Raw genomic sequence first — 26039 nt, forward strand, 5'->3', positions numbered from 1 at the left:
AGGGACTGCTGGGCCGGCGACGCGAGCGTGCGGCGAACGGGAGTGGAGTTTCGGTCCCGAAGATGTGGAGACCTGTGAGCCCCCCGCGCGCCCGCGCCCCTCCCGCGGCCCGGCCGGGACCCGCAGGGCCCCGAGACCCTGCCCCCAGAGATCCTCTCGCCCTGCAGGGACCCTCAGGGCTCTAGAAGGAGCCCGTCACAGCGCTCAGGCGCCCTGTCCTTCGGGCCCCCCCTTCAGCCCCCAGGCCCTGTGGGGAGATGCCGGGAGCCACTTAGGGGCCCACTGGAGAGGCTGCCTTCCCGACGCACCCCACAGCCTCCCTTCTCCTCAGAAGCACGTTCTCCGTGGTGGAGCCTTGTCTCAGAGGCGGCCTCTCCAAAGCCTCTCCATCCCCGCGAGGGATGACCGTCTAGTCCCCTCACGGGCGCCCCTCCCCAGGGAGACACTCTGTCCCGAGGCGACTGCCCAGCGCCTGACCCCTCCTCCCGCCCCGTGTCTCCCTTAGACCCGTCGCTGCTGCAGACTCTGCCAGAATCCCAGACCGGATCCCCCGTCTTTCCTTTTACCTGCTCCCTTGGGCACCGTTTTCGCCTGGTCACCAACCCCCCCGCCCTGGGTCATCCTGGGCTGACAGCTGCCCCCCTGCTTCTGGGGAGACAGAGGACTTTGGGGGCTGGGAGGGGCGGCAGGTGGGCTGACAGCTGCCCCAGCCCGGCGCAGAGCCACCTCTCCTCCCACCCTGTCTCCGAAAGCCCCTCCTCTCAGGCCTTCCTAGGCTTCTGCCTGGCCCTGGGCTGCCCTCCCAACTCACGCTTCTTTTGATCCTGAACGTGGCAGCTGACTTTCCAGTCTTTTTCCTGGTCGGGCCTCCCCGTTTTATTGCGTCTCTGCAGTTTGGATTAGCACCTTTCAAACCGGCTGTCATAGTCACTGACCCAGGTCTCAGCCACTCCCTCCCCAGGAATCTAGCCCTTTTCTCCTGTGGTTGGTTTACAGCTGAAGAGACTGAGGGGGGCTCATCAGCGTTTTCAAATTGGAATTTTCTGTAAACCTTGTCTTTTTCTAATAAGCCTAGCCTTGTGGGTTTAGGTATTAATACAGATAAACGTCCATTGCCTTTTGTGGCTTGCAGTGAACGGCTCCGTCACATAGGGGTGTTTTATGGGCTGAGATGGTGAAGCAGTCTGAGAGTCAGGCAGAGAGACACTGAGTTGGTCTTTTATAGTTTATTTATTTATCTTTTTATAGTTTATAAAGCTGCTTCACACAGTCAGGTCACTCAGTCCTCCAGGCAGCTTTAGCCCCTGATGAGGTGCTCATGACCAGTAAGTGGAGCGGGGCCCAGTAGCCTTCGAAGTCCTGACTGGTGTTGAGAGGGTCACAGACCCTTGGAAAAGAAAAGGACGGGGCATTCATGGTCATCTCCACCACCTCTTCTGGGCCCAGATTGCCAGTCTCTCTCTTCCTAACCATGAGAACGTTTCTGTGCTTTGGTTTCCTCTCCTGGTATGAGCGTAGGGCTGTTGACCTCACCATTAAACTGGCCAGGTTCTTGTCACCTCTTTGTAGTTTCTCTGTTTCAGGCCTCAGGAGACTCAGCAGTTGCTTCTTACTGCTGGGGGCCGGTTTATCCTGCAGTGACCTTTCACCTTCCTTCTAATCGGCTGTGTCTAATCAATAGGGTGTTAGAAAAACAGGCAGCTCGGCTTGTGCCTAAAACACGAGCGCTGTGTTAGAGTGCACACAAAGTCTGTGAGGGTTGTAGTATCCACCTGAGTGTTACTGCTCAAGCTCTTTTTGCTGCTTTGCGGATTGTTAGCTGAGCTCCAGATGAGCGCTCTGTTTCTGCTGACAGGCCGTGCAGGCACTCTGAAGGAAGCGCTAGAGGCTGTGGTAGAGGAGGCCCATCTCGTCCTGTCCCAGCTGGGAGGCTTTTGGAGTGAGAGGGGTGCTGGGACAAGCCGTATAAGCCAGGACCGCCCCAGGAAAGCCGCGTGCTTGGTCATCCTGGTGAGAAGGCACGGTGTGCAGGAGCGTGTTCTGGGGACCCAAAGCCCTCTCTATACATGTTTCCTGCCGCACTCTGGTGCCTGAGCTCTGGGTGTGGTTTGGGTTACATGGGATGTGGTGGAAATTGTGCCGGACTGGTTCTTGGAAGGTCTGGCTGCGGGCTCTGCCCCACGTTTATAGCTACATGACCTCGTTGGGCTTCAGGGATGTCTCCTATGTGATGGGGACATTCGGGGAGTCACTGGGCATCCCAGCTGGAATGAGCCAGGCACACTGGGGGCCCTGGGGCCGCTCTGGCGTCGTCAGCAGGAGGCCTCATCCTTGGAGGCCGGCCCAGGGCCAGGCTGCGGTCGGGGCTGGGGCTGTCTCTCGCCTGACCGTGGCCTTCGCCCTGTTGCTCAGTGACATCCTCGCTTGGGCCATGTGGGGTTCTGGCTCATTCACCGCTTATCTTAATTCAGCGAGCATTCATGGAGTTTCTGCTTTATCTTAGAAAGCACAGGGCTAGTCGGAGCACAGAGATGATTGGTGGGCCCTCGTCAGGCTGGTGGGGAGAGAGACGGCCAACTACCAGGCACAGTCCTGCGTGATAAGGACAGTGGGAGAGGGATGGGGGGGTGGTAACCGTGGTGAATCAGGGTTGGGGAAGGGCCTTCTAGGCAGAAGGGCAGCCTGGAGAGCAGGCCTGGGCCAGGCTCTGCGCGGCTATCCGAGGTCTGCCAGAGGGATGTTTATCCCAGGAGAGGGAGTGAGGAGTCAGTGCTGGGAATGATGAGCTGCAGCCAGAGCTCCTGCTGCACTGCTGGCTCCTCAGAGAACAACAGAAAACTGTTCCGGGGACTGTGGTGAGGGGCGGTTACTTCTGTGGCCGTGCCCCCTCTGCTTCGGCCGTGTGTGTGGAGGCTGTGAGCTCTGGTCCTCAGCTTGCCTCCCAGAGCCCCTGCTGGTGGGGGACAGCGGTTAGGGGGCTGCGGGCGCAGCTGGGGCCTCGTGCCTTGAATGATTCAGGTTCAGCATCCTCTTGTAAAAGAACTGTATGTTTTAATGTGATCATGATGTGTAAACTTATCTGTCAGCTAGGTGACTTGACTTTCCTCACCAGACCCTTCCTACTAATGGCTCAGGGGACAGTGGGCTCCGCCCTGTGGCTGTCAGGACCTGCCACCTGGGGAAGGAAAGGGTGACGACTGGGGAAGCGGTTTGACTTGGGCTCCACCCCCAGATTCGCCAGGCGTTTCTGCTGTGGACCATGTGAGGAAATATGTGTGAAACTCCCACCGTCAGAAATGCCCACCTTTTGTTGAACACCTGTTAGGTGCCAGACCCTGAGCAAGGTACTTTATTTCTACCATGTTTCACCTTTCCAGCCTGGCAAGGTGTCAGCGGGGAGTCGCCCCCAGGCAGAGGGTAAAGGTTGGTGAGGCGGGCAGGCTGGGCCTGTGTTGCTGCAGCGCAGCGCTCGGCCCTCGTGGGCTCTGCCCCGCTGCACGGCACCCCGTCAGCACGAGGGTGCTGAGTTATGTGCCGTCTGTACGCCGTTCTGTGCCATTCCACTGGGGTCGCCAGAAAGCCGGCTGGGGCTGCGCACACTTCTCCTCTGGGGTGTCCTCATCGTGTGCCCCTCAGGGTCTCCCTGATGGACTCTGGTCCTTCCCCAGGGGGCAGGGCTTGGAGGATGAGCCCTCTCTCAGGGGCGCCCTCCTTGCCCGCAGTCTTCTGCTGCTTCTAAGTCAGACATACGCAGACCATGCGTGCGGCGCCTCTGGGGGAGGAGGTGCGGTGCTGGGTTCAGCCGCGGTCTTGGAGCAGCTGTGCCGGGCTCTGGGTGTGGCAGCCCCTGCCAGCCCTCGCCTCAGTGTTGGCGCCCGCAGCCACTTGACTCTGCCCCTCCAGGTCGTTGACACGTTGGCTAGAATAACTCGTGGATCTGTCCTTTCTTTCCTTCTGAATGTTAACATCTCAGGATAATCATTATCAGTCAGCTTTGGCCATTTTCCTTCCCTGTCTCAGGGTGCAGTCCCCGTGGGACTTTGCAGCAAGGCCCACTCTGCTGCCCGGCCGCTCCGGTAGCTGAGCATTTCTTCATATCTGTATATAATCTACTCCAGGCTTTTCATAAGTTGGTCCCTGACTCATGATGGTTTGACTTGCGATTTTTCAACTTTATGATGCTGCAAAAGTGATACACATTCAGTAGAAACCATGCTTCGAATTTTGAATGTTGATCTTTTCCTGGACCAGCGATGCAGGGTGGATACTCTCTCCTGATGCTGGGCAGCGGCAGCCGCAGCGCCCCAGCAGCCCCGAGGTTACGAGGGTGCACAGCCTGTCAGGGTGCCCTGACAGCCGTTCTGTATTCGCTTTCAATCAATTACATGAGATAGTCCACATTTTAGTATAAAACAGGCTTTGTGCTAGATGGTTTCGCCCACTTGTAGGCTAATGTGAGTGTTGTGAGCACGTTTCAGGAAAGCCAGGCTAAGCTGTGACCTTCGGTAGGTTCAGTGTATTAAATGCATTTTCGACTTATGATATTCTCAACTTACAATGGGTTTAACCCTAACCCTAACCCCATCGTAAGTCGAGGAGGATCTGTAGTCTCTCTTCTGGGCTAAACAAACCCTTTTTTCCTTCTGAAAAAGCAGGGGGCAGCTGACGATCTTTCAATATAAATAGTTTAGTTCAGCCCAGCAAATACGTCCTTCTTGTTAGGTGGGGTGGTCTGCAGAGCAAGGGGGGCAGGGTTGTTGGGAGGAGGGTTAGGGCATTGGGGACCAGCGGGCAGCTTAGTGCAGTGAGGAGGGCCTGGCGGCAGGTAGCCTCAGCGTGTGCCTCCGCCTGCCCTGCACGCTGGGCTGGGTGTTGCTCGAGGGCTTTGCAGGTGTGTCAGCTCACTCACCCTCACTTCAGCAGTACAGCAGTCCCCACCTTACAGACAGGGAAACCGAGGCACGGAGGGAAGGCATTTACCCACGCCGCATGGCTGGTAAGTGCTGGAGCCCAGATTCCAACTCCAGCCCCGGAAGTCTGGCTCCAGGTTCTACTTGAGTCTCTGGGGCGGGGCCTTCCAGTGTCTGGTGTTGAGTGGTGTCCCTGGCCTGTACCCCCTCGATGCCAGGAGCACCCCTCCCCCGAGTTGTGACGACTAGGAGTGCCTCCAGACAGGGCCGGGTCTGCCTGTCCTGCACCAGCTGCCTCGCCTTCCCCATGCCGCCTTCCTGACTGGACTCTGAGAGTATAGCAGACGCATTGCACCTTTGGTCATGAAAACATTTACACATAGGGACAAGCTGACAGCGTGGTCCCAGAGAGTTCATTACCCAGATGCCACCACCTAGATCTACCCATTATTAACATCTTGCCCTAGTGGATCTATTTCTATTTGAAAATATATATTTTGTTGTCATTAGATCATTTGAAAGTAAGTCACAGACATTTTGACACATGATCTCTGAATACTTCAATGTGCATCCCCTAAACAAGGATATTATGTAACCACAGTAACCGTCATGCCTAAAAATCCTAATTTTTGTGCTCCCTGGTGTCTGGGGTCCCTCAGATGTTTCATAGGTGCTTTCTTTAAGATTGAGGTTTAGTCAGGGTTCATGCTTTGCACTTGGTGCAAAGTCCTCCCACGTTTTTTCTCGTGACTTTTTTTTTCTACCTTCTAACGAAAAATTGCAAATATTTACAGAAGTAGAGAGAACTGATAAATGACGGTGCCGGGCACCAGTAGTTCTCAAGGCGTGGATGCTAATGGCTTTCTGGAGAGAGACACCCCACGCTCGGGAATTCTCAGGGTCACTGATAACGAACGAGAAGCCCCAAGGCTGGCAGTTGCTGGCTGTTGTCATTTCTTATTCCGTGGGCTTGTGATCTCGCTGAGAAGACCAGAATCGCAGCAGAACGCTCGCTGGCCAGAGGAGCAGGCAGCTGGTGTGCGGGGTGTCCTGGCCTCGCCTCGCCGTCTTGCCTGGTTCCTCACGCCGGCCCTGGACCTACCCCACCCCCCACCGCCGCCCCCAGGCTACAGCTCCACCTCGGGCTCCAGCCCCCCCTTGGTGGGTATGTGGCCCGGCCTCCTCCCAGGCTGACCACTCCAGCGCACGCCCCCTTCCTGCATGAAAACCCTGGGACCCCCCCCCCGCCCCCGCTACAGCTCACTTTGCTGCCCACCCTCTTCTATCTGGGCGCCCCTCCCCACCTCTGACACGGGCCTGTCTCCTCCCCAGCAACGCCCTTACTCTCCTGGCTCCCTCTGCCCCAGCGTCCTGGTGGAGACCCACTTGCTGCCAGGCCGCAGGATCCCCGACGCCCTCTCACCTGGTGTGGCTCCTGCGTGCGGTGCGCGGGCCCCCCACCGCTGGGGTCTGGCCTGGGACACAGCCAGGGCTGTGGGCTCAGAGAGTGGGGCAGGGCGGGCCTGCTGGAGACGGGGCCAGAGCCGGAGGAGGGCAGCAGGGATGCGGGCAGGAGGGTTCTGGCTGTGGTCCTTGGTCGTACGTGGCCCCTCACAGGCAGGGTGTGTTTGGTGGGTGTGTGCAGTCGCAGACGTGGACTCGGGTGAGGGGTACAGGGAGAGGTCTGCACACCTCGCAGAGAGCAGGCAGGGCTGCCTGAGGGGGAGGCCCGGTGTGCAGGCAGGCGGGCCTTCCCCGCCCCCCACGCCTGCTGGCACCACAAACCCTTGTCATCTGTGAGGTGGGAGGTGACTGGGGTCCCAGCCTGCAGCCGCCGTGTGTGCCATGCCCCAGGCCAGGTCAGGTCGTGCGGGCCAGGTAGGGGGGCGGCGGGGTGGACAGCGGGCTGGGCCGCCCTCTGGCACAGAAAGCCTGGGGCTCTGCATGCCCGAGTCTGCCCGCCACTGCCTCTCTTGCCTTTGCGGGGTTTTCCTTGAGGATCTGCACTTGCTGTGTGTGGCCTTGTGGAGTGGAACTTTATGTCCTGTTCTCCTCTTGGGACGGTAGGTCATGGACCTTTTCCTTTGACTTTTGTGTTGTTTTGCATCCTTGAAATTGTCTTCAGGGCTGTGTGCTTTGGCCAGAAAATGATTGGAAAGTCAGTTCTCTATTTGGCCCATAATAATAATAATAATGTTCATAATAATAGTGTTAACATCTGTGTTGTGGGCTATGACTTACTTTGCACAATCTTTTTTTTCCCTAAAAACTGAGAATTTAGAGTTGGGGCGTCTGTGGTTGAGGAGCTCTTTAAGGTCTTACTCAAATAAGATTGGGAGACCAAGGCTGCCAGTGAGCGTAGGAGAGCCGCGATGTTTCTTCCGTGGCCCCTGAGACAGGGCAGCATGTTGGCCTGTCTCCCTGGCACTTTGCTTCTCTACCTGTCCCTCGGCTGTGGCACCTCCAGCCTTCCCCTCGCTCCTCCAGGCAGAAGCTTTCCAGGTCTGACCGCTGGGGGCTCAGCAAGCACAGGTTCCTTGTGCCCTCGTTTGCTTTCGGAGCAGGCACCACCCCAAGGCCCTGTGCCTCCTTTCTGATCGTGTGGTGAAGCATTCTCGACCCTTCCTTGGGAGGCCGCTGGTCTCAGCAGCGGGAAATAGGAAACGAGGGCTCTCAGGGCCCAGCGGAGTGTTAGGGGCAGGGACCGAGGGGCATTGCCAGTGGCCTGTGGAGGGGCTTCCGAGGGGGACGCCCCGTGTGCAGATGCACGTAGCCTTCCCTTCCCTCGCGTGGTGCTTGGCCCTCAGCCTTGCTCTTAACCCGGCGGAGTCTCTGCCTCCCCGTGTCAGACACGCGAGGGCCCAGGAAGCACCAGTGCGCTTCAGTGACGTGTCGGGGAGTGTGGGGAGCTCCTGCCTGTGTAAGGCCGGGGGGCACGTTCCCATGTCGGGGGGCGTGGGGAGCCCCTGCCTGTGTAAGGCCGGGGGGCGCGTTCCCGCCGCCAACCCCGTACCCCCTGCTCACTTCGCAGCCCCAGCTCTGCCGCTTCCACTTGGCCCTGCTGCAGGGCAGGCCGAAGCCCTGGCCATCCCCCACTGCCTTCTTCAGGAGAAACCTCGGGGCACCGCCTGCAAGGTGGTGAGTTGGCCACGGGCACCCTCCAGGGCACGTGCCCCTCGTCAGGCAGGGGCGGCCTCCGCTGGGGGGCCGTGCCTTCTCTGTACGCCGCCCGCAAGACAGGACGCGCCTGCTCCCATGGGCGGTGCGCCGGCTGCCCCGCCGCCAGGGTCCTGGCCTGGGACTCGGCCGGGGCTGTGGGCTCAGAGAGTGGGGGAGGGCGGGCCAGAGCAAGAGCAGGGAGCAAGGGGTTGGAGGGCCGAGTGGGCAGTGGGCAGGATGGAGCCCACTTGGAGCCCTGGGGTCTGGGGGTCTGTGGGGCTCAGGCGAGGTGACTCGGACCCGGAGGTCACAGAGCACTGCGGTGACCACACAGCCGTCCGGAGTCGGTGCTGCCTGCCGAGGTCCTGGTGAGGCTGCAGCGGCCGTGGGCTGGGCCTGGAGAGCCAAGGCCGGAGGGGCCGGGGCAGACAGGAAGTAACCCAGGCCATGCGCCTGTCGTCTTCCAGGCCCTCGAGACCGCAGCCCCTGTGGAAGAAGGCACTCTCCGCCACGGTGCTGGGGGTGCCCCTGCTCTTCGGGGTGAGGTACCTCACGGCTGAGCCACAGGAGAGGAGGCGGATGCGGCTCGTGGTGGACGGCGTCGGGCGCTTCAGCAGGTAGGGGGCCGGCAAGGGGGCGGCTTCTCCCCGCTGCGTCCCATCCTCAGGCGTGCGGGGCCTTGTGTGGGGGCTGGGAGGGGCAGCAGGGTTTTGCTGGGAACTCTGAAGCTGCCTTCCAGGGATCTCTTGTGCTGCCCGGTGGGGCAGCCGAGCGCCGCGGGGCCCACGCCATCCACGCTGGGCACGGCCTCCACAGACCCCACCTCAGGCCTCTGCCTCATCTCCCTTCGGGCTGCCCCAGCACTCCCAAGGAGAGTTGGCATCCAGAAGGAGAGTTTGGGGCTCACGGGGGAGGACTGCCTCTCGCCTCCACTCCCAGTGTCCTGGACTAGCGACGGGCCTTGTTGGTCATTGGTGTCCAGGGCGCCTTAAGCTGCAGGGTCTCTCGTACTCCTGTATCTCCCGGGGCAGGTTTCTGGGGGTGTGGGGCAGTCTTCCCATTGGAGCAGCTTGGACAGGCATTCCTGCTCCAGTCAGATCCAGGAATTCCTACAGCCACAGGGTCTTGAGAGCCAGCTCTTGGCATTGAGTGAAACTTCAGCTTACCCAAACCCATGGTTGGACTGGGGGTGCACGATTGCCTGGGGAGGGGCCTCACATGAGACCTTGGTTGAGGAGGCCGCTGCAGGTGTCCTGCTCTGCCAGCTCTGAGCTCCTGCTGCCCTTTGGGAGCCTGGGTCGGTTTCCCAGGGCGGGCTCAGGATGTCAAGGACTTGGGGCCCTTGACCGAAGCTTTGTTGAAATTTACCCCAGTGGCAGCCATAGGTGGGCAGATGGCCGAACGCTTTACCTCATTCCATCTTCAGGAAGAAACAAGGCGCTCTGTCCTCAGCTCGCTGGCAGCGGCTGCACCCATGCCATCTTCCAGGGTGGTTGTTTGATGGGTTTGCCTGGAGCTCCTAGTTGCCCTCCTGGGCAGGTTCTAGGCAGTGGCCTCTGTGTTCTGCAGGGTTTCCCAGTCTCCACAGCCTACAGATTGATGAGGGCAGAGCCTGGGGTTGGCTCTCCTGTGGCTTTCCACCATGAGGGACCGCACAGGAGCGGAGGGGACTGTCCCCAAGCAGCCTGGCTCTGAAGATCACACTGAGCAGGTCTGGGCCATCTCACCTGCTGCTGCATACACGCTGCTGTTTCCCAGCATTAGATACCCCGTGGCAGACTCGATATACCCCTGCCTTCTCCACTTCCCTCCTGAAAAGGGTATTTTCACAGCTTGCTTTCAGAGACTGAGCTAGAACTATTTTCCCAACAATCTGTGCGATCTCGTCAGCTCTCAGCCCTAACAGTTGCCAGGACAGGCAGGCCTGACGGAGCATCCCTGGCTGGGCGCAGGGTGACCACGGGGCCTCTGGAGACCTCGGGGCCCACAGCGCGTCCTGGGTAACAGGGCGACGTACGTGCAGGAGCCCAAGGAAGGAGCGTGGGTGGTGAGTAATTCAGGACCAGCTCGCCCGAGGGCAGCGGGGCTCATCCTGCTGTGGGAGGGGAGACCAGAACGTACCGCATGCACCCAGGCTCACTCGCAGGGGCTGGGGTGGTGGAGGGTGGCATCGGGGTCCATTTCTGCCCCCACCCCTTACTTAATTTTAACTTTTAAAAATCCTGTGGGCTTTTTTGGACACAATTTCAAATGTCCAAAGAAGTTGGACTGATAACATAAAAGAACTCTTTTCTTTTTGAAACATGGACAAATAAGTTGTCAGCATGCCCCATTACCCCGAAACCTTGAGTTATTTCCTAAACAAGGACATTCTCCTCCACAGCCGCCATCGGGAAACTGATACATTGTGGCCCTCTAACCCTCAGACCCTGTGTTACCAGGTGCCCCAGTAACAACCTTTTCAGCACAAGGATCCCACCTGGGCCCATGTCTGGTCTCCAGCCTGGAAGAGTCCTCATTGTCTCCTCAGCTCTCATGGCTAAACTCGAGGTCAGGGCATGGCCCCCCAGACCCCCGCTTGCCCAGGGCATCTGACACCAGCTGCAGGTTCCAGCGTCCCCATGGGTTCCCTCACCTCAAACCACTGGCTACAAATTGGGGGGTCCCCACAGACTCCCTCAGTTTTGATAGTTCCCTAGGGCAACTCAGGAAATACTGTATTTATGATTATGGTGTTATTATAGCAGAAAGATAAAGTCGGAATCAGCAAAAGGAAGAGATGCCCAGGGTGAGGTGAGGTCTGGGAGGGTCCTAGCCTCAGAACTTCCATGTCCTCAGACACATCCCCCGCCTCTCATCCCCCTGTGACAGTACACATGGGTCACCCCCAAGCTTTGGTGTCCAGAGTTTCATCTCATGGCCCTGATTGATTGAAGACCCCGAACTCTAATCCCGTGGTTGTCCTTTCTGGCTGGCAGAGCCCCTCACTGGTGTGAACCGTCAAGGCTGTTATTGCGGCTCACATGCTGCCATCACTCCGGAAATCTCATGGGTTTAGAGGCACCTCCCAGGAGCTGGGTGACGTTAATTCTTCGTCACATGATGACCTTGACATATTTGTGGGCAGATAGGCCATAATACTGTACAACAGGGGTCAGCAAACTCTGGCCCTGTGCCAAATACAAGGGTCGGAGGCGCTGCCTGTTGTATAAATAGAGTTCCTTGGAGTGGCAGCCACGCCCCCCTCACCCTCCTGAGGCTGCCCCTAAGACCCAAAGTATTTATTGTCTAACGTTTTCAAGAAAAACTTTGCCGAGCCCTGATGTGGGTTTGTCTGATGTTTACTCCCAGTTTGTCCCATTGTTTCGCTCTTTGCTTCCCTTGTCCTTTGATGTGGGTGCCTGTGCCCCTCGCCCCTCTGTCGCTAGCTTAGCGCCCCCGGTACTTCTCGGGTGAACTCATTCCTGCCGGCTCAGCCGTCCCATCCACCCTGAGGGCTTGTGTTCTACCATAAGGGAAAACTCTGTCCTCCCACGTGTTCCTTCCTCTTGCTTGCGTCAGTCTGGACGGGGACGTTTTACTCCGAGGGCTGCTCTCACTTAGCGTCAGTGCTGTGTTGTTGCTGAGACTGGGTTTGGCTCATAGGAGGAGCCCCTCCACCAGGCTTTTAGGACCCTTCTCTCACTTTTTTTTTTTAATATTTAAAAAAATATTAAATATTTAATATTAAATATTAAATATTTATTTAGGCTGCACCGGGTCTTAGTTGCAGCACACAGGATCTTTAGTTGCGGCACACAGACTCTTAGCTGTGGCATGCATGCGGGATCTAGTTCCCTGACCAGGGATGGAACCCGGGCCCCCTGCATTGGGAGCGTGGAGTCTTAACCGCTGCAGCACCAGGGAAGTCCCCCTCACCCTTCTCTCTTTTTAAAAAAATTTATTGATTTATTTTTGGCTGTGTTGGGTCTTCATTGCTGTGCGTGGGCTTTTCTATAGTTGCGGCAAGCGGGGGCTACTCTTCGTTGCACTGTGTGGGCTTCTCATTGCGGTGGCTTCTCGTTGCGGAGCACAGGCTCTGGCGCGTGGGTTCAGTAGTTGCAGCACGTGGGCTCAGTAGTTGTGGCTTGCGGGCTCTAGAGTGCAGGCTCAGTAGTTGTAGCGCACGGGCTTAGTTGCTCCGCGGCATGTGGGATCTTCCCAGACCAGGGCTCGAACCCGTGTCCCCTGCATTGGCAGGCGGATTCTTAACCACTGAGCCACCAGGGAAGCCCCTGACCCTCCTCTTTTAATCTCCAGCATCTGACTGTAAATTGTTTCAAATGTACAGCAAGCAGAGCTGGTGAGTCTGGCTTTTAGCAATAGCATCTCGGAACCCTTCCAACGCCCTCCGTCCTTTGAGCATTTTACTCCTGCTGGCAGCACAGTCATTCCAGGCTCAGCCTTGGAAGCAGCCTGTCTCCCCGTGGTTCTTCGGGATGGAGCAGGGGCTCAGGGGCCACGGTGAGGACGCCGGTGTGCTCGCCGCTCTGGGCTGTGTCTGCCCCAGGCTCCTCCATGGACAAGGGCTGCGGGTGTGTGCGCGTGTGTGGCTGTGAACACACACGCCCAGGGCCATATGTTTGCTTCTGTAGCCAGCCATCGACGGCAAACCCACTGTTCCATTTCCCACACGGGTCATTCTGGTTTTCTCCCTTTCTGTGTCTGTAACTCCTTCTCCAACTGGGAGAAGTCCGGCTCCACTTGTCCCTAATTTACTGACTTATTAGCTAGGCCACCCCGAGTATAGCCATCACCCCACTGCCCTCACCTGCACCCCTACCCTCACCCCTGTGCAGACCTCGCATTAGCTTTTGGACGAATTATTCAGGAAGGAGGGCAGCTCCTCTTTGGGTCTCGGGGAGCTCAGAGAAATCCTGTCTCCTTGCTCACCCTGCCTCACAGACAGCCCTGTTTGCTTCCTGTGTCAGGCTGGGGTGGGTGGGACAGACCCGGTTCCTGGCACTCAGTCTGGGCTGACCTCATTGCTCTAAGACACCGGTCTCCACGGCTGCTGGGAGGGCAGGAAGCCTGTGCAGGATCTGGCAGCCTCTTCCTTCCCACCTTTTCATCCTGGCCCCTCGTGGCAGAGGGGCTGGAACAGGACATGCTGGGGCGGGCGGAGGCTCGGCCTGCACTGGGGCCCCGAGAAGCAGGAGCCCCACACCCTGCTCGTGACGGTTTGAGGGGCTGGGGTCTGCGGCACTGGAGGCCTGGATTCTGGTCCTGGATCCTCCCCTCTCCAGACCCAGGGCTGCCTTGTCCATAGCCTGGGGCGTGGGAGTGAGCGAGGACCCCTGCGCACGCCAGAAGGCCTGGGCCTGCGGGCTTGCCCGGGGCGTGCCCTCAGCCGGGAGAGCAGGCCCCAGCTCCGGCGTTTGAGCCCCAGGGGCTCGTGTCCACTCCAGTCGGGGTGCAGAGGAGACAGGACCAGTGGTGCAGGGGGCGCCTGAGTGAGGGCATGTCCACAGACGGAGCAGCCGTTGCTGCTGTGCGAGCTCGTGGATGGATTTTCATGTGTAGCAAGTGTTATCAAAGAATGAAAAGAGCACGCCTGCTTGTTAGGGCCCGAGGCCCCCGTTCCTGTCCCAGGCGCCCCCGGGTGCACGTTCAGGGGCTGAGGGGTGGTGTGGATGCAGGCCGCCCAGCCCACAGCCCAGCGGCTGAGACTGACCTGCTGGCCACACAGTCCCGAGAGCCCAGCAGCCCTGCCAGGTGCTCACAGCGGTGAGGCAGGCATCTGGCAGGCATCTGAGGCGAGTGCCCGCTGGGGCTGAGGGCAGCCTCTGCCCACAGGTCTTTGAGGGTCGGCCTGCAGATCTCCCTGGACTACTGGTGGTGCACAAATGTCGTCCTGCGAGGGGTGGAGGAGGTTTGTTCCTGCGTCCTGGCCTGGCTGGGCCTGGCCTGCGGCCTGCGGGGATGGGGGTGCCCAGGTGGAAGTGCCCGCCCGCCCCCATCCCTTCCCTCTATACATGTGGTCAGAACAGCCCGGGGTACTTGGAGGTGATGTCTGCATGTCACCAGAGGGCGGCCGATGCCCTGGTGGCTGGGGCCATCAGCAACGGGGGCCTCTACGTGAAGCTGGGCCAGGGGCTGTGCTCCTTCAACCACCTGCTGCCCCCCGAGTACATCAAGACACTGCGGGTGCTGGAGGACAGGGCTCTCACGCAGGGCTTCCGGGAGGTGAGCCCTTCTCGCGGGAGCGCGGAGGCGGGGAGCGGCCGCACGCTGCTCCAAGCCACGCCCCCCACCCCACCCCCCTGTTCTGCCAGGTGGACGAGCTGTTCCTCGAAGACTTCCGGGCCCCGCCCCACGAGCTCTTCCAGGAGTTTGACTACCAGCCTATCGCGGCGGCAAGCCTGGCCCAGGTGCACCGCGCCAAGCTGCACGACGGCACCGTGGTGGCCGTGAAGGTACGCGGGGCGCCGCGGGGCGCCGCGGGGGGCACCCGGGCGCCGGTGGCCAGTCCTCCCTGCAGCCTCCCGTGCAGGTGCAGTACATCGACCTGCGGGACCGCTTCGAGGGCGACATCTACACCCTGGAGCTCCTGCTGCAGCTCGTTGAGCTCATGCACCCCAGCTTCGGCTTCAGCTGGGTCCTACAGGTACCCGTGGGGGCCCGAGGGGGCCGGGGGTGGGCCGCCTCCTGAGCTGGACCTCCAGCTGCCCATGTGGCCCCCAGGACCTGAAGGGGACCCTGGCCCAGGAGCTGGACTTTGAGAACGAGGGCCGCAATGCCGAGCGCTGTGCACGGGAGCTGCAGCACTTCCGCTATGTCGTGGTGCCACGCGTACACTGGGACGTGTCCAGCAAGGTGGGCTGGGTCCCCTCCTGGGCGGGGGTGCGCAGGCCTGCTGAGCTGAGGCGCCTGTCCTCTCCCAGCGCGTGCTGACGGCGGAATTCTGTGAGGGCTGCAAGGTCAACGACGTGGAGGCCATCAAGACCATGGGGCTGGCGGTGCGGGATGTGAGTGCTGTGTGCCCGGGGCGGGCGAGGGTACATGTGCCGTGGGCCCAGAACGATGGCCTGTGGCTTGTCCTCTCCCCAGATAGCGGAGAAACTGATCAAGGCCTTTGCTGAGCAGATATTTTACACAGGCTTCGTCCACTCTGACCCCCACCCTGGCAATGGTAGGAGAAGGCCTGAGGGGGTGGGAGTCGGGTCTGGGCTCAGGGTGGGGCGGTGTGAGACGGCACACCCTGTCCCTAGTTCTGGTGCGGAAAGGCCCCGATGGGAAGGGACAGCTGGTGCTGCTGGACCATGGGCTGTACCAGTTCCTGGATGAGAAGTAAGCTGGGGGTGCGGGGGCTGGGTGGGCACACCCTGCCCCGCAGGCCGGCCTCCCCCCACCCCCCGCTCATTGCTGGGCCCCCCAGGGACCGGTCAGCCCTGTGCCAGCTGTGGCGGGCCATCATCCTGAGGGACGAGGCTGCCATGAAGGCGCACGCAGCTGCGCTCGGGGTGCAAGGTGAGGCCGGGGTGTGGGTGTGAGGCGGGGAGGGCGCACAGCCCTGGCTCAGGCCCCCCCAGACTACTTCCTGTTCTCCGAGGTGCTCATGCAGCGGCCTGTGCGCCTGAGGCAGCTGTGGCGCTCGCGCCTGCTTAGCCGTGAGGAGGCGGCCTACATGCGGGACATGGCGCGGGAGCACTTCGAGGAGGTCATGGCCGTGCTCAAGGCCCTGCCGCGGCCCATGCTGCTTGTGCTGCGCAACCTCAACACGGTGCGCGCCATCAACACCGCCCTGGGCGCCCCAGTGGACCGCTACTTCCTCATGGCCAAGAGGTGGGGCCCCGGGCCCCCCCCCCAGCCCCCGCGCAGCAGGAGGGGCGGGGCCGGGACCAGGAGGGGCGGGGCTGACCGCTGGCCGGTGGTCTCCATGCAGCGCAGTCCGGGGCTGGAGCCGCCTGGCGGGCGCCACGTGCCAGAACGTCTATGGCGCCAGCCTCCTGCGCCACATCAGGGTCATCTGGGAGTCGTTGAAGTTTGAAGTGGCCCTGAGGTGAGCAGGCGCGCAGGGTCCCAAGGGCGGGTAGCCAGGGCCCGCCCCCCCGCCAACCTGCAACGCCTTGACTCCTCCACCCCAGGCTGGAGACCCTGTCGATGCGGATCACCGCCCTCCTGATCCGAGTCCTGGTCCACCTGGGCCTTGTGCCCAAGACCAAGGGGCTGTACGAGTTCCTGGAGACCTAGGGCCCCCCGCACGAGGATCACAGAGCTCGCGCCACCGCAGGCTGACAGGCCGGCCAGGGCCAAGGCACAGATGCCTAAGAAAGACCTGGGGGCACTGGAGTGACTGTGGCCTGGAGTCGGGCCTGCAATGACCACACGCTCTTCTCAAATCAAATGTTTTTCATCGTGTTTTGTACAAAAGGGGGGTGGGGGAAGTGGCAGTATCCAGGGGTCTAGAAGTGGGCAGTGACTCGGTCCGTCTCCAACAGGTCGTCCAGGATCTGCGGGGAGAGAGGTGGGTGAGGGCAGGGGGCAGGGGTAGGGGGGTGGCTGGGGGCACGTGGAGGGGCAGGGCAGCGGGCGGCTCACGATGTCGGGCGTGGTGCCAATCTTCTTGGCCAGCTCCCCGCGCTCCATGGTGCTCAGGTACAGGTAGCGGTTGAGCAGCTCCCCATCCAGGACGTTGCGCACCGCATTCTGTAGGACGCGCCGGTCCACGTGCAGCATCCTGGGGGTAGGCACGGAGGCAGTGAAGAGTCGGGACAGATGCGGGGTGCTGGGACGGGGGCGGGGGGCGGCAGGCTCACCGGAAGGCACGCGGGTTGAGGCCGGCGTGGTGGGGCAGCATGGTGGTCAGTGCGTTCTGCAGCATCAGCAGCCGCCGGTAGGTCTTCTCCTGCATGGGCAGCAGGAGGCCGATGCCGCCGTCCAGTGTGGCTAAAGCGGACACGGCGTGAGCCCCGTGCAGCCCCACCACACCCCACTGCCACCTTGACCCCCTCCGCCCCACACTCACCAAACCACGTGATGTGCTTGTTCTCCCACACAACGGACTTCTTGCTGGGCCCTTCAGCAGCCCCCCGGCAGGGGGTCCTCCAGAACGTGTTCACATGGGCGCCCACGTGGAAGTCCGCCCGGCGCAGCAGCCGCATGCCCCCGAAGCTCTCCTTGGCTGGGCCAGAGGGACCTCAGGTCACTGCCTGCCCGGCCCCATGCCCGACCCCCTGCCCAGGAGAGGGTGGAGGGAGCACTCACCCTCTGGCAGGTACATGTAGACCATGAGGTTGCGGTCACGGTCGGACACTAGGGAACAGAGCCCACGGTCAGCCCCAGCCCCAGCGAGGTCCCGGGGACCCCAGCCCCCGCGCTCACCCAGGAAGCCCAGCTGGGCGTTGTCCACCATGAAGTCCACGCTGTACACTTCCAGGGGCTTGGCGTCCTGAGGACGGGAGGGGAGGGGAGAGGGGGACGGACGTCAGGGTGGGCCTGGGGCAGCACCCACCCACCTGCTGTGCAGCCCAGCCCCTCGGTACCCGGGACACAAGGCTCAGCGTCTTGCTCTCCTCCTGGTAGCGCAGCAGCGAGATGCTCTTCATGACGTCCGCGGCCAGGATGAAGTTCTTGACGCTGATCATCTGGTGGATGTAGAGTTGTGTGTCGATGAAGGCCATGCCTGTCAGCTCGCTGGCCCGCAGGCTCCACAGGAAGATCTGGGGGGTGGGAGGGGTGGGCGGTGAGTGGTGGGCAGTGAGTGGTGGGCGCTGGGGTGGGCGGAGAGGGGCACACCTTCTGGCCGATGGCTGACACCAGGTGGCCATTGCAGTGGCACAGGGCGGTCACGGGCCCCTTCTGCTCCTTCTCGTACAAGACCTTGAACTTGTTCTTGGTCAGGGGCTGGCCGGGCTCGGGCACCACCTCGATCACGTCCATGATCAGGATCTGTCAGGGAAGGCGGGATCTGTCAGGGGGGTGATTCACAGAGGATGCGTGCAGGCCACTGGGCACTGCCTGCCTCCCACCCCCTGCCGGCCACTTACCCGCCCTCGGCACGTGACCTCCTCCCCTTGCATGAGGCAGGTCCCGGCGGCTACGTAGCCCTTGAGGCCCGACACGGTTTCCTCACTGCGCAGTGACACCGTCTTCATGCAGGTCACATGCTCCCACTCCTCCAGCTCGATCCTGCATCAGCCCAGGTCAGGACACCAGCCCAGGCCAGGACACCAGCCCAGGCCAGCCACCAGCCCCGACCTGGGCCCAGCCTCACCTGGCATTGGGGATGGCCTCCCAGCTGACCGGGGAGATGAGCTGGATGGAGAAGGCCTCCTGCTGAGGGTGGATGTAACGGTCATCTGCACGGACAAAGGGATGACAGTCAGGGAGGGTGGCCCCGAGAACGGGCCCAGCCTGGGGCACCTCGCACCTCTCTCAATGGTCTCAAACTCCTTCTCCTCGCCCGTCATGCGCGGGATGCGGGTGCACGGCGTGTTGGTGCTGGTGGCAACAGCATACACCTGGGGGGGGCGGGTGGAGGGTGTCACATGCCAGAGGCCGGGCCCCCAGGCCCCAAAGGTCCCTGGCGTGGTGGGGCGGGGGGCGGTGTCAGACCTTGGACTCCACATGGTAAGCCACATAGTGGGCCGTGCAGCGCAGTGGGATCTTCCTGACAGGCCACGGGGCATCGTAGGACAAGTAGGCAGGCAAGACACTGATCCTCAGCTCGCCCTGGGTGGGGCAGGGGGTTAGTGAGGGCTGGCACACCCCAAAGGCCAAGCCGATGAACCCAGGTCTCCAAGGGCTCCCTTGGGTCAGCCCTCAGCTCTGCTGGAATGGGTGACGAGGGACCGCAGCGTCCAGGCAAGGCCTTGAAGAGACCATGGCCCACTGTCCTGTGCTTCATGGGCTTCCCATCCCTTCAGGCAAGCTCACCCAGGGCTGGGACACTGGCCACAGCTGTGGTCTGGGCCGGGACAAGGGAGGAGCCAGGCTCAGGGGGTGCTGGAGGCCGCAGGCAAAGGGTGGGCGGCACACACACAGGCCACGCCAGGGTCTGCACAAACAAGCACGGCTGCCCCGCCGGGGCCCTGAGCCGGTTTCCTCCGCCCACGGTTGTAAGCGCGCCAGCACCTACAGAGCACCTACCACGTCACCATCACTGAGTCCTCAGAGTGCTGACACCTTGGTGACAGGTGAGGAAACTCAGGTTCAGAGAGGGTGAGCATCTCACCCAGTCACACAGCTTCTAAGGGGCAGAGCTGGGGTCCAAGCCAGCAGAGCAGTGACTGGACCCTGGTTGCCCAGGCGGGTGCCCTTGTGGACCACAGCCTCCAGTCCCGACTTCCCCAACTCGGCCTTGGCTCCCACCACCCTCTGGACACCCCCTGACTCTCCATTCCAGGGTGCCCCCATCCCGAGCCACTGAGGGCCTCTTTTCTGGGGCCCCAGCACCTGGTCCTGCTTGGGCAGCATCGGCGAGTGTCAGAGAGCCAGGCTGGGCCGCATGGGGCCTCCCTACCTGTCTGTTGAAGTACAGGAAGCCGCGGGGGCAGTTGACGTTGTGGAATGGGGCGAAGGAGTCAATGGGGCCATCGATGCCCATGGGGTGCAGCCGCAGGGCCCCCCGGCCAGTCACCAGGAGCCAGTGGGGCGAGGGGCCGCAGATGAACACCTGGGGGCAGGCAGCGTGAGGAGGCTGCTGGGGCCGGAGCCCTGTCGGCCCCAGCCCAGGCTCCCTTGGAGCCGCCAGCCTACCCCAGAGTAGCCATAGATGTCCTCAAAGTAGCGGAACCGCGCCACACGGCCTCGGGCCCCAGCGCCCTCCTCAGCGCTGCCACCTTCTGCCTTCTTCTTGGACGGCTTTGGCTTCTTCTCTCGGAAGTTGATGCCGTGCGGGACCTTGGGGGGCACTGCTGCTGTGAGGGCCAGGCCCCGCCCCCGCTCCACATCCTCCCCACACCCAGCACGGCCCAGACACCGCACCTTCTTGAAACGAACTTTGAGGTTCCCCTGGCCGAGCTGTGAGTCGTGGGGGAAGGCCTCATAAACGAGCAGCTCCTGGTCCACGTGCACCTGGGGGCATGCGGGGCGTCAGGGGGCGGGGGCTGTGCAGAGCCCAGGGGCGGGCAGGGCCACACTCACCAGCAAGTAGGGCCTGCGCTGGCGGCTCCCCAGCGCCACCAGCAGCACCTCCTTGACGAGGGGCAGCTCGCCCTGGCGCGTGGCCTCCTCCTTCCGGGCCTCGCCCTGGGTGGTGGGCTGACCAAAGGAGCTGTCCACCAGGACCCGCTGCCCCACAGGGAAGTTCTTCACCAGGAACACCAGTCGCCAGTCGGGGAGCTGGTAGATCTGCGGGGACAGCGGCAGTTAGCCGGGCGGGGCGGGGCACAAGCGCGGGACGGGGGCCACGCTGGACACGGGGCGCCACCCACCTCCATGGTTCCGTTCTCCCGCACCAGCAGGCACCAGTGGGTGGGCTCAGCCCGGAAGGGGGTGGGGTCCCGGTCGGCGGGGGGCTGGCTGCTCCTGCGGGCCTCCTCCTTGCTGGGGCTGAAGAGGGAGCCCGAGTCCCCGTAAAGCATCTCCTCCTCGTCGTCCACCGTGGGGCTGGGGGCCAGCAGACACGTCAGTCACAGGCAGCCTGCCCCAGGGACCCCGGTCCCAGCCTGCAGCCCAGCCCCGCACACACCTGGTCTCTGAGCCCTGGCACTCAGCCTCTGAGCCGCTGCGGCCGCCCATCTCGTCACGGGCCCCGCCCAGGCGGCTCTCGGTGGTGAACATGCCGCTGACGTCCCGGTACACGCAGAGCGTAATCACCTTGGACTGCTGCGGGGATAGGGGGGCTCAGTGGGGGGGGCGGGGGGGGGGTCAGCAGGCCCCAGGGACGGAGGAGGGAGCCTACATGGTGCAGCGGGGGCTTGTGCAGCGCCAGGCGGTGGTGGCGGCCCCCATACGAGTCACTCTTGAGCAGGAACATGGTGATGTGGCCCTCAGCACTCATGATGACCACGTAGGGGTCGGCCACGGCGCACTGCACGATGGGGGAGCCCAGGTCCACGGGGATGAAGTGCAGCTGGTTCACTGCGGACACAGGCTGGTCAGCAAAGGGCAGTCGGCACGCACTAGCCCTGGACCCCATCCCGCCTGCCCGCGTGGCCCGGCCCACCTCCTTCCAACAGGCGGATGCCGAGTGGCGACACTTGCACGATGTAGCGATTGTCCCCGATGTTGCCAGCAAAGACTGTGGGGCCCTGCGTGGCGAAGCCGCTGGTGTCCAGCTCCATGATCTCCTGCCCCGTCTGTAGGATCTGTAGGTGACGGTGGGTGACGGTGGGTGAGGTGCACCCCCCACCAGCGGCCCCCCCGCCCCAGGCTGCCAGGCGGGCCCCATCACCATGGTGGAGTCTTCCCGGCTCAGGATAAGGAACCCGTGTCTCCGCCCATCGTCATCTGCTTCAGGGGCGCTGGGCTCCTGCTCCGCCCCCTCCCCCTTAGTGGTCTCCTCCTGTGAAGGCAGAAGGAGAGCAGGAATCCCACTGCCCAGCCCCAGGTGCTTGGAGCGCCGAGCCAGAGCAAGCCCGTGGCCAAGCCCGCCTGAGCTGCACGGCAGAGCCCGGTGCTGGGACCGGCGGCCTCCGGGCCACCCACACACGGGCCAGGTGGGCAGCAGCACTGCACCCCTGCACCGCCCAGGCCTCGCCAACCTGGGGCGCACCTACCTGCTCCTTACGCACAGGGGCGATGACTGTCCACATGTCATAGCAGCCAGGAAGCTCAAAGGTGGTCACCACCTGGGGCCGGATGCTCTTCTGGAAGGACACGAGGGGTATCAGCAAGCGCACCCGGGCCCCGCCAGGAGGCGCCACCCCTGTCCCCCACACACCTGCAGCACCGACAGGGCCCCGTTCTTCCCGTAGCCGGAGCACACCACGATCTCCAGGTCTGGCTCGGGACTGTTCTGAAACTGCATGGGGGGCAGGGGGGTGAGGATGGCACCTCCCTGCTGTGCAACCTGCCCCCCGCCACCTCGCCCCCGACCGGGCACCTCTTCAGAGAGGAAGGCGGGCTCGCCCATGGCGGCGTTGGCACAGGGTCCGATGTTGAGGATGCTGTCACACACCTGCGGGCACAGCAGTGGTCATGCGGGCAGGCGGGCACGAGGGCAGGCGGGTAGGTGGGCAGGTGGGCAGGAGGACAGGCGGGGAGGAGGGCAGGCGGGCAGGCGGGCACGAGGGCAGGAGGGCAGGCAGGGAGGAGGGCAGGAGGGCAGGCGGGGAGGAGGGCAGGCAGGCACGAGGGCAGGCGGGGAGGAGGGCAGGAGGGCAGGCGGGCATGAGGGCAGGCGGGGAGGAGGGCAGGAGGGCAGGCGGGCAGGCGGGCACGAGGGCAGGCGGGGAGGAGGGCAGGAGGGCAGGCGGGGAGGAGGGCAGGCAGGCACGAGGGCAGGCGGGGAGGAGGGCAGGCGGGCAGGCGGGCACGAGGGCAGGCGGGGAGGAGGGCAGGAGGGCAGGCGGGCACGAGGGCAGGCGGGGAGGAGGGCAGGAGGGCAGGCAGGCGGCGACCCCCCTACGCCCAGCCTCACCTCAAAGGAGTAAGTGGCCAGCTGCGTGCCGGACTGGGCCTCGCTGCCGTACACCTCGATCTCGTCCACCTCGTCCTGCGGCGCTGACTTGCCCCCTACAGCATGTGGAAAGGCCACCTGAGCCCACCTGGCTGCCCAGTCCAGCCCCCGCCCTCGGCCCTCACCTGACGGCCCTCACCTGACCAGCCGGCTGTGGCGTCCACGCGCTTCTTCTTGGAGGGCGGCTCCTCCTGTGAGGCAGGTGGGGCGGTGAGCAGCCCCCCGAGGCCGCCCTGCACGGGAGGGCAGCGTCCCACAGGCCCCACACCCACCTTGTCGGCAACCTCTCGGGCGGTGCCGGCCGGGGGCTCCTGCAGCTTTTCCGTGTACTTGAGGAGCAGGGAGTTGCCCAGGCGAGAGCCAAGGAACAGATATCCGGGCTCCATGGTGACCATCTGAAGGCAGGACGGGGGTGAGGGCGGGGCCCAGCCCGGACCCGGGGCCGCCCCCCTCGAGACCCCACTCACGCTCGTGGTGAGGACGCTGGCGGCGGCCTTGTCGAAGTGGAAGGCGCGGACGCTGCGCATGCCGTCCGTGATGAGCGTCAGCACGTAGCTGCCGGAAGGGGCATGCTGAGCTGGCGCAGGGGGACCACACCACCCGCCGGAGAGTTCGGGGCTCCCTGGAGGGGGAGACTCACATCTCGCCGCCCTTGAGGGAGATGACCATCTTGTCGTAGGAGATGAAGGCTGCCTGGGCACAGTCCAGGGTGATCCGCACGCCCTCCTGGGTGCCTGTGGTGGGGAGTCAGCCGGACCCGGCAGCCACCCGCCCCTCCCCCCGCCCCCGCCCCTCGGCCCCGTCACCCTGACACTCACGCAGGGGGAAGGCAGTGGTGCCGGTGGTGAGGCTGTTGAGGGCCACGCCGTAGGGGGGGACGCTCTGGTTCAGGTATAGCAGCGAGTTGACAGCAAAGACCACCACCCCGCCTGGAGGTGGACACGCTGGTGGGTGGGGCCCAGTGCCCTCCGTACCCACCCCCTCCAAGCAGCCCCACCTCACCTATGGGCTTGGGCACGGCAAGGGCCTGGGTGCAGTCAAAAGGCAGGCTGGTGAGGGACCAGATGACGGGGTGGACCTTCTGCGTGATGTTCAGCGAAATGGCCACGATGGAGCACGTGTCCTGCCGCACAGCCACCCGCCTGGGACCACGACAGCGGGTCGGCCAGGGGGCCAGTCACAGCACGTCAGTCCCCAGTCCCGCGCCACTGAGACTCGCCCGGCCCTTCCCTCCCTCCCTCCCCCGGGGCGGGCCTCTCTCCGGGTCAGGGCCACAGCCATGGCCACAGCAGCGCAGGGCCTCACCCAGGCCAGGTCTGGTTGGGCTCAAACAGGATGAGCAGGGTGGGCTCGTAGTAGCCGTGCAGGAACTGCAGGTCGACAATGTTGAGAAGCTTCTCGTCCAGGGCCCTCACGTCAATGATGTAGCTGGGCAGGAAGCTGGACCTCTGCCTGGGGGCAAAGGGCTTCAGCTGGGGAGGGGCACGGGGAGGGGAACCCGGGCTCGGCAGCGCCTCCCCTCCCCTGCCCGGGCACTCACCCCTCACCCACGAGCCCCTCGTGCTCCTCGGCCAGGCTCTCCCTGCGGAAGGGCAGGACCACCAGCCGCGTGCCGTAGATGAGCATGGCCGCGCAGCGCCCGTCGGGGTCCACGCGCACCCGCGGCGTGTGCACGTTCTGCACGAAGCCGTCCTGCGGGGGAGGGGCATCAGGCAGGCCCTGGCAGGGGACCCCACGGGGAGGCAGGGGACCCCACGGGGAGGCAGGGGGCGGGGCTAGGCCTACCCGCAGCTCAGGCTCCTCAAAGTAGTGCAGAGACAGGGTCTTGAGGTCGTGGGTGCCCGGGTCGTATTCCACCACCGACAGCTGGGGGCGGCAGGTCAGCACTGGGCCCGCCCACCGCAGCCCCACCGCTCCGCCCCGCTCCCGCCTGCCCCTCCCCCGCTTCCCACTCCCACCTTGGCATCCTTGAAGCTCAGGAGGAGGGCATCCCTCTTGGCGCCCGCCAGCTGCACGCTGGCCATGGACATGACGTTGCCGAAGAAAGAGAAGGAAGCCACCAGCTCCAGCTTTTCCCGGTGCTCCCGGTGCGCCTTCCCCTCTGCGGAGAGCCAGTGGGTAGGGATCTGGGCCCCGTGCCCCGGCCGCCAACCCCCAGGTGCATGGCCAGGCAGCCACCCTGCGCTCACTCACCCGCGCTCCTGTCATTCTTGGTCGGCACCTGTAGGAGGGAGAAGGAGGGAGGGCAGTGAGGGGCGCACCTCATGGAGGGACAGGAGAAGACCACCCAAGGCCGGCCCTGCAGCCAGGAGCCCCATGGGGCTCGTGACCGGACACTGCTGGAGACGGCCGTGCCCACAGACTCACACTGGCATCTGGGGTCCCCAGCCCGCCCCAGGGCTCCTCCTCAGGAAGCTCCCATCCCAGCTTCCCCAGCAGCCGTCCCGACACAGGACGCTCAGGGTCGAAGGATGGACAGCACTCTCTGTGCACCCCCAAACCACCCCAGACTCACCCTGGGCCCAGCCATGGCTGCCACCAGCTGCCAATGACACGTGATTGCTATGAAGAAGGAACCCCGGCTCTGCTGACATGCCGGGCGCACCCCTGAGCCCGAACTGGGCGTGACGGTGACCCCAACACGGGGCTATGGCCCTCGCCCCATCTGTGTCCTACCGACTACCTTCCCCAGGGCAGGAGGGTGTCTGCAAGTGAGCCTGGCGACATTTGAAAGGATACTACACCACAACCAAGTTGCTATTCCAGGCATGCAAAGTCAGTTTACCACAAAAATGCCCATCGCTACAATCTACCAAAGTCTCAAAATTAAGGAGGAAAATCATGTACTGTTTTCAATGGATATGAAAAACGTTTAATAAAATTTAGACCCATTCATGATAGAAATTCTTACTAACCCAAGAATACAACTTCCTTAATCAAATAAAGGTCATCCACAGTAAATCTATAACAAGTGTCGCACGTGAACTACAATGTGAAAGTCGCCCTTCAGATGAGGACTAGGCCAGGACACCCTCTCCCCTCGCCAGACACGAGGTCAAGACACAGAGACCAACTGCAATTCTGTACAGACGTAAGACACAGAGTAAAAATGTAAATCCATTTTAAGAGACGTAGGGACATAATCAAATTGTCTAACACACCACTGGCAACACAGAAGGACGGAGGGAGGAAAAGGACAGAACCCATAACTGAAGAAATGACCAAAAATATTCCAATAAGAAGCATCGGCCTACAGATTCAAGGTCAGCCAGCAAGTCCCGAAGCAGGGTAAATACAAAGAAGCACATCGCAGTTGAAAGATAGGAAACCAAAGACAAAGACAAGTATCATAAAAGTGGTCAGAG

At 62.5% G+C, this 26039-nt stretch overlaps 2 protein-coding genes across 10 annotated transcripts in view; one reads left to right on the plus strand and one right to left on the minus strand.

Annotated features, from left to right (window-relative positions):
* ADCK5 (aarF domain containing kinase 5) lies at positions 1-16455 on the plus strand. 8 transcript variants are annotated; one of them, XM_068526137.1, is made up of 15 exons: positions 1-74; positions 7942-8048; positions 8537-8686; positions 13905-13980; positions 14094-14294; positions 14384-14524; positions 14602-14715; positions 14793-14924; positions 14993-15076; positions 15159-15240; positions 15320-15398; positions 15487-15578; positions 15641-15893; positions 15994-16110; positions 16196-16455. In XM_068526137.1, exons 1-15 carry the CDS (start codon positions 63-65, stop codon positions 16299-16301), a joined length of 1746 nt encoding a protein of 581 aa, XP_068382238.1. In that variant the 5' UTR covers positions 1-62; the 3' UTR covers positions 16302-16455. The 8 variants fall into 8 exon arrangements, with proteins under 8 accessions (XP_068382238.1, XP_068382231.1, XP_068382232.1 ...); XM_068526130.1 differs by lacking the exon at positions 1-74 and adding an exon at positions 4782-6973; XM_068526131.1 differs by lacking the exons at positions 1-74; positions 13905-13980 and adding an exon at positions 4782-6973 and having other exon boundaries at positions 14099-14294.
* CPSF1 (cleavage and polyadenylation specific factor 1) overlaps positions 16443-26039 on the minus strand; it is a 15423-nt gene continuing 5826 nt past the window's right edge. Inside the window, exons 2-37 of one of the 2 annotated variants that reach the window (XM_068526098.1) lie at positions 24868-24895; positions 24633-24775; positions 24460-24540; positions 24215-24366; positions 23980-24126; positions 23677-23816; positions 23493-23603; positions 23315-23408; positions 23142-23229; positions 22947-23069; positions 22814-22865; positions 22636-22730; positions 22099-22173; positions 21937-22017; positions 21773-21862; positions 21448-21558; positions 21220-21361; positions 20956-21134; positions 20743-20876; positions 20486-20660; positions 20196-20402; positions 20037-20126; positions 19809-19952; positions 19573-19725; positions 18666-18782; positions 18481-18571; positions 18325-18409; positions 18098-18239; positions 17847-17999; positions 17594-17770; positions 17433-17499; positions 17316-17363; positions 17077-17232; positions 16868-16997; positions 16650-16788; positions 16443-16561 (exon numbers count right to left, since the gene is read on the minus strand). In XM_068526098.1, coding sequence (XP_068382199.1) covers positions 16514-16561; positions 16650-16788; positions 16868-16997; positions 17077-17232; positions 17316-17363; positions 17433-17499; positions 17594-17770; positions 17847-17999; positions 18098-18239; positions 18325-18409; positions 18481-18571; positions 18666-18782; positions 19573-19725; positions 19809-19952; positions 20037-20126; positions 20196-20402; positions 20486-20660; positions 20743-20876; positions 20956-21134; positions 21220-21361; positions 21448-21558; positions 21773-21862; positions 21937-22017; positions 22099-22173; positions 22636-22730; positions 22814-22865; positions 22947-23069; positions 23142-23229; positions 23315-23408; positions 23493-23603; positions 23677-23816; positions 23980-24126; positions 24215-24366; positions 24460-24540; positions 24633-24775; positions 24868-24895 — 4188 coding nt within the window. In that variant the 3' untranslated portion in view covers positions 16443-16513. Of the gene's footprint in view, positions 16562-16649; positions 16789-16867; positions 16998-17076; positions 17233-17315; positions 17364-17432; positions 17500-17593; positions 17771-17846; positions 18000-18097; positions 18240-18324; positions 18410-18480; positions 18572-18665; positions 18783-19572; positions 19726-19808; positions 19953-20036; positions 20127-20195; positions 20403-20485; positions 20661-20742; positions 20880-20955; positions 21135-21219; positions 21362-21447; positions 21559-21772; positions 21863-21936; positions 22018-22098; positions 22174-22635; positions 22731-22813; positions 22866-22946; positions 23070-23141; positions 23230-23314; positions 23409-23492; positions 23604-23676; positions 23817-23979; positions 24127-24214; positions 24367-24459; positions 24541-24632; positions 24776-24867; positions 24896-26039 lie in introns of both variants that reach the window. The other variant, XM_068526097.1, reaches the window with a different exon arrangement.

The sequence above is a fragment of the Eschrichtius robustus genome, chromosome 17 (assembly GCF_028021215.1).
Source record: "Eschrichtius robustus isolate mEscRob2 chromosome 17, mEscRob2.pri, whole genome shotgun sequence".
NCBI lineage: Eukaryota > Metazoa > Chordata > Mammalia > Artiodactyla > Eschrichtiidae > Eschrichtius > Eschrichtius robustus.

What these genes read in the sequence shown, in the direction of transcription:
- ADCK5 (XM_068526130.1), top strand. Translation starts at nt 6,950, where the DNA reads ATGTCCTGTTCTCCTCTTGGGACG. An exon ending in TCACGCAGGGCTTCCGGGAG is followed by an intron (nt 14,295 to 14,383) that starts GTGAGCCCTTCT and finishes CTGTTCTGCCAG; the next exon opens with GTGGACGAGCTGTTCCTCGA. An exon ending in GCTTCAGCTGGGTCCTACAG is followed by an intron (nt 14,716 to 14,792) that starts GTACCCGTGGGG and finishes TGTGGCCCCCAG; the next exon opens with GACCTGAAGGGGACCCTGGC.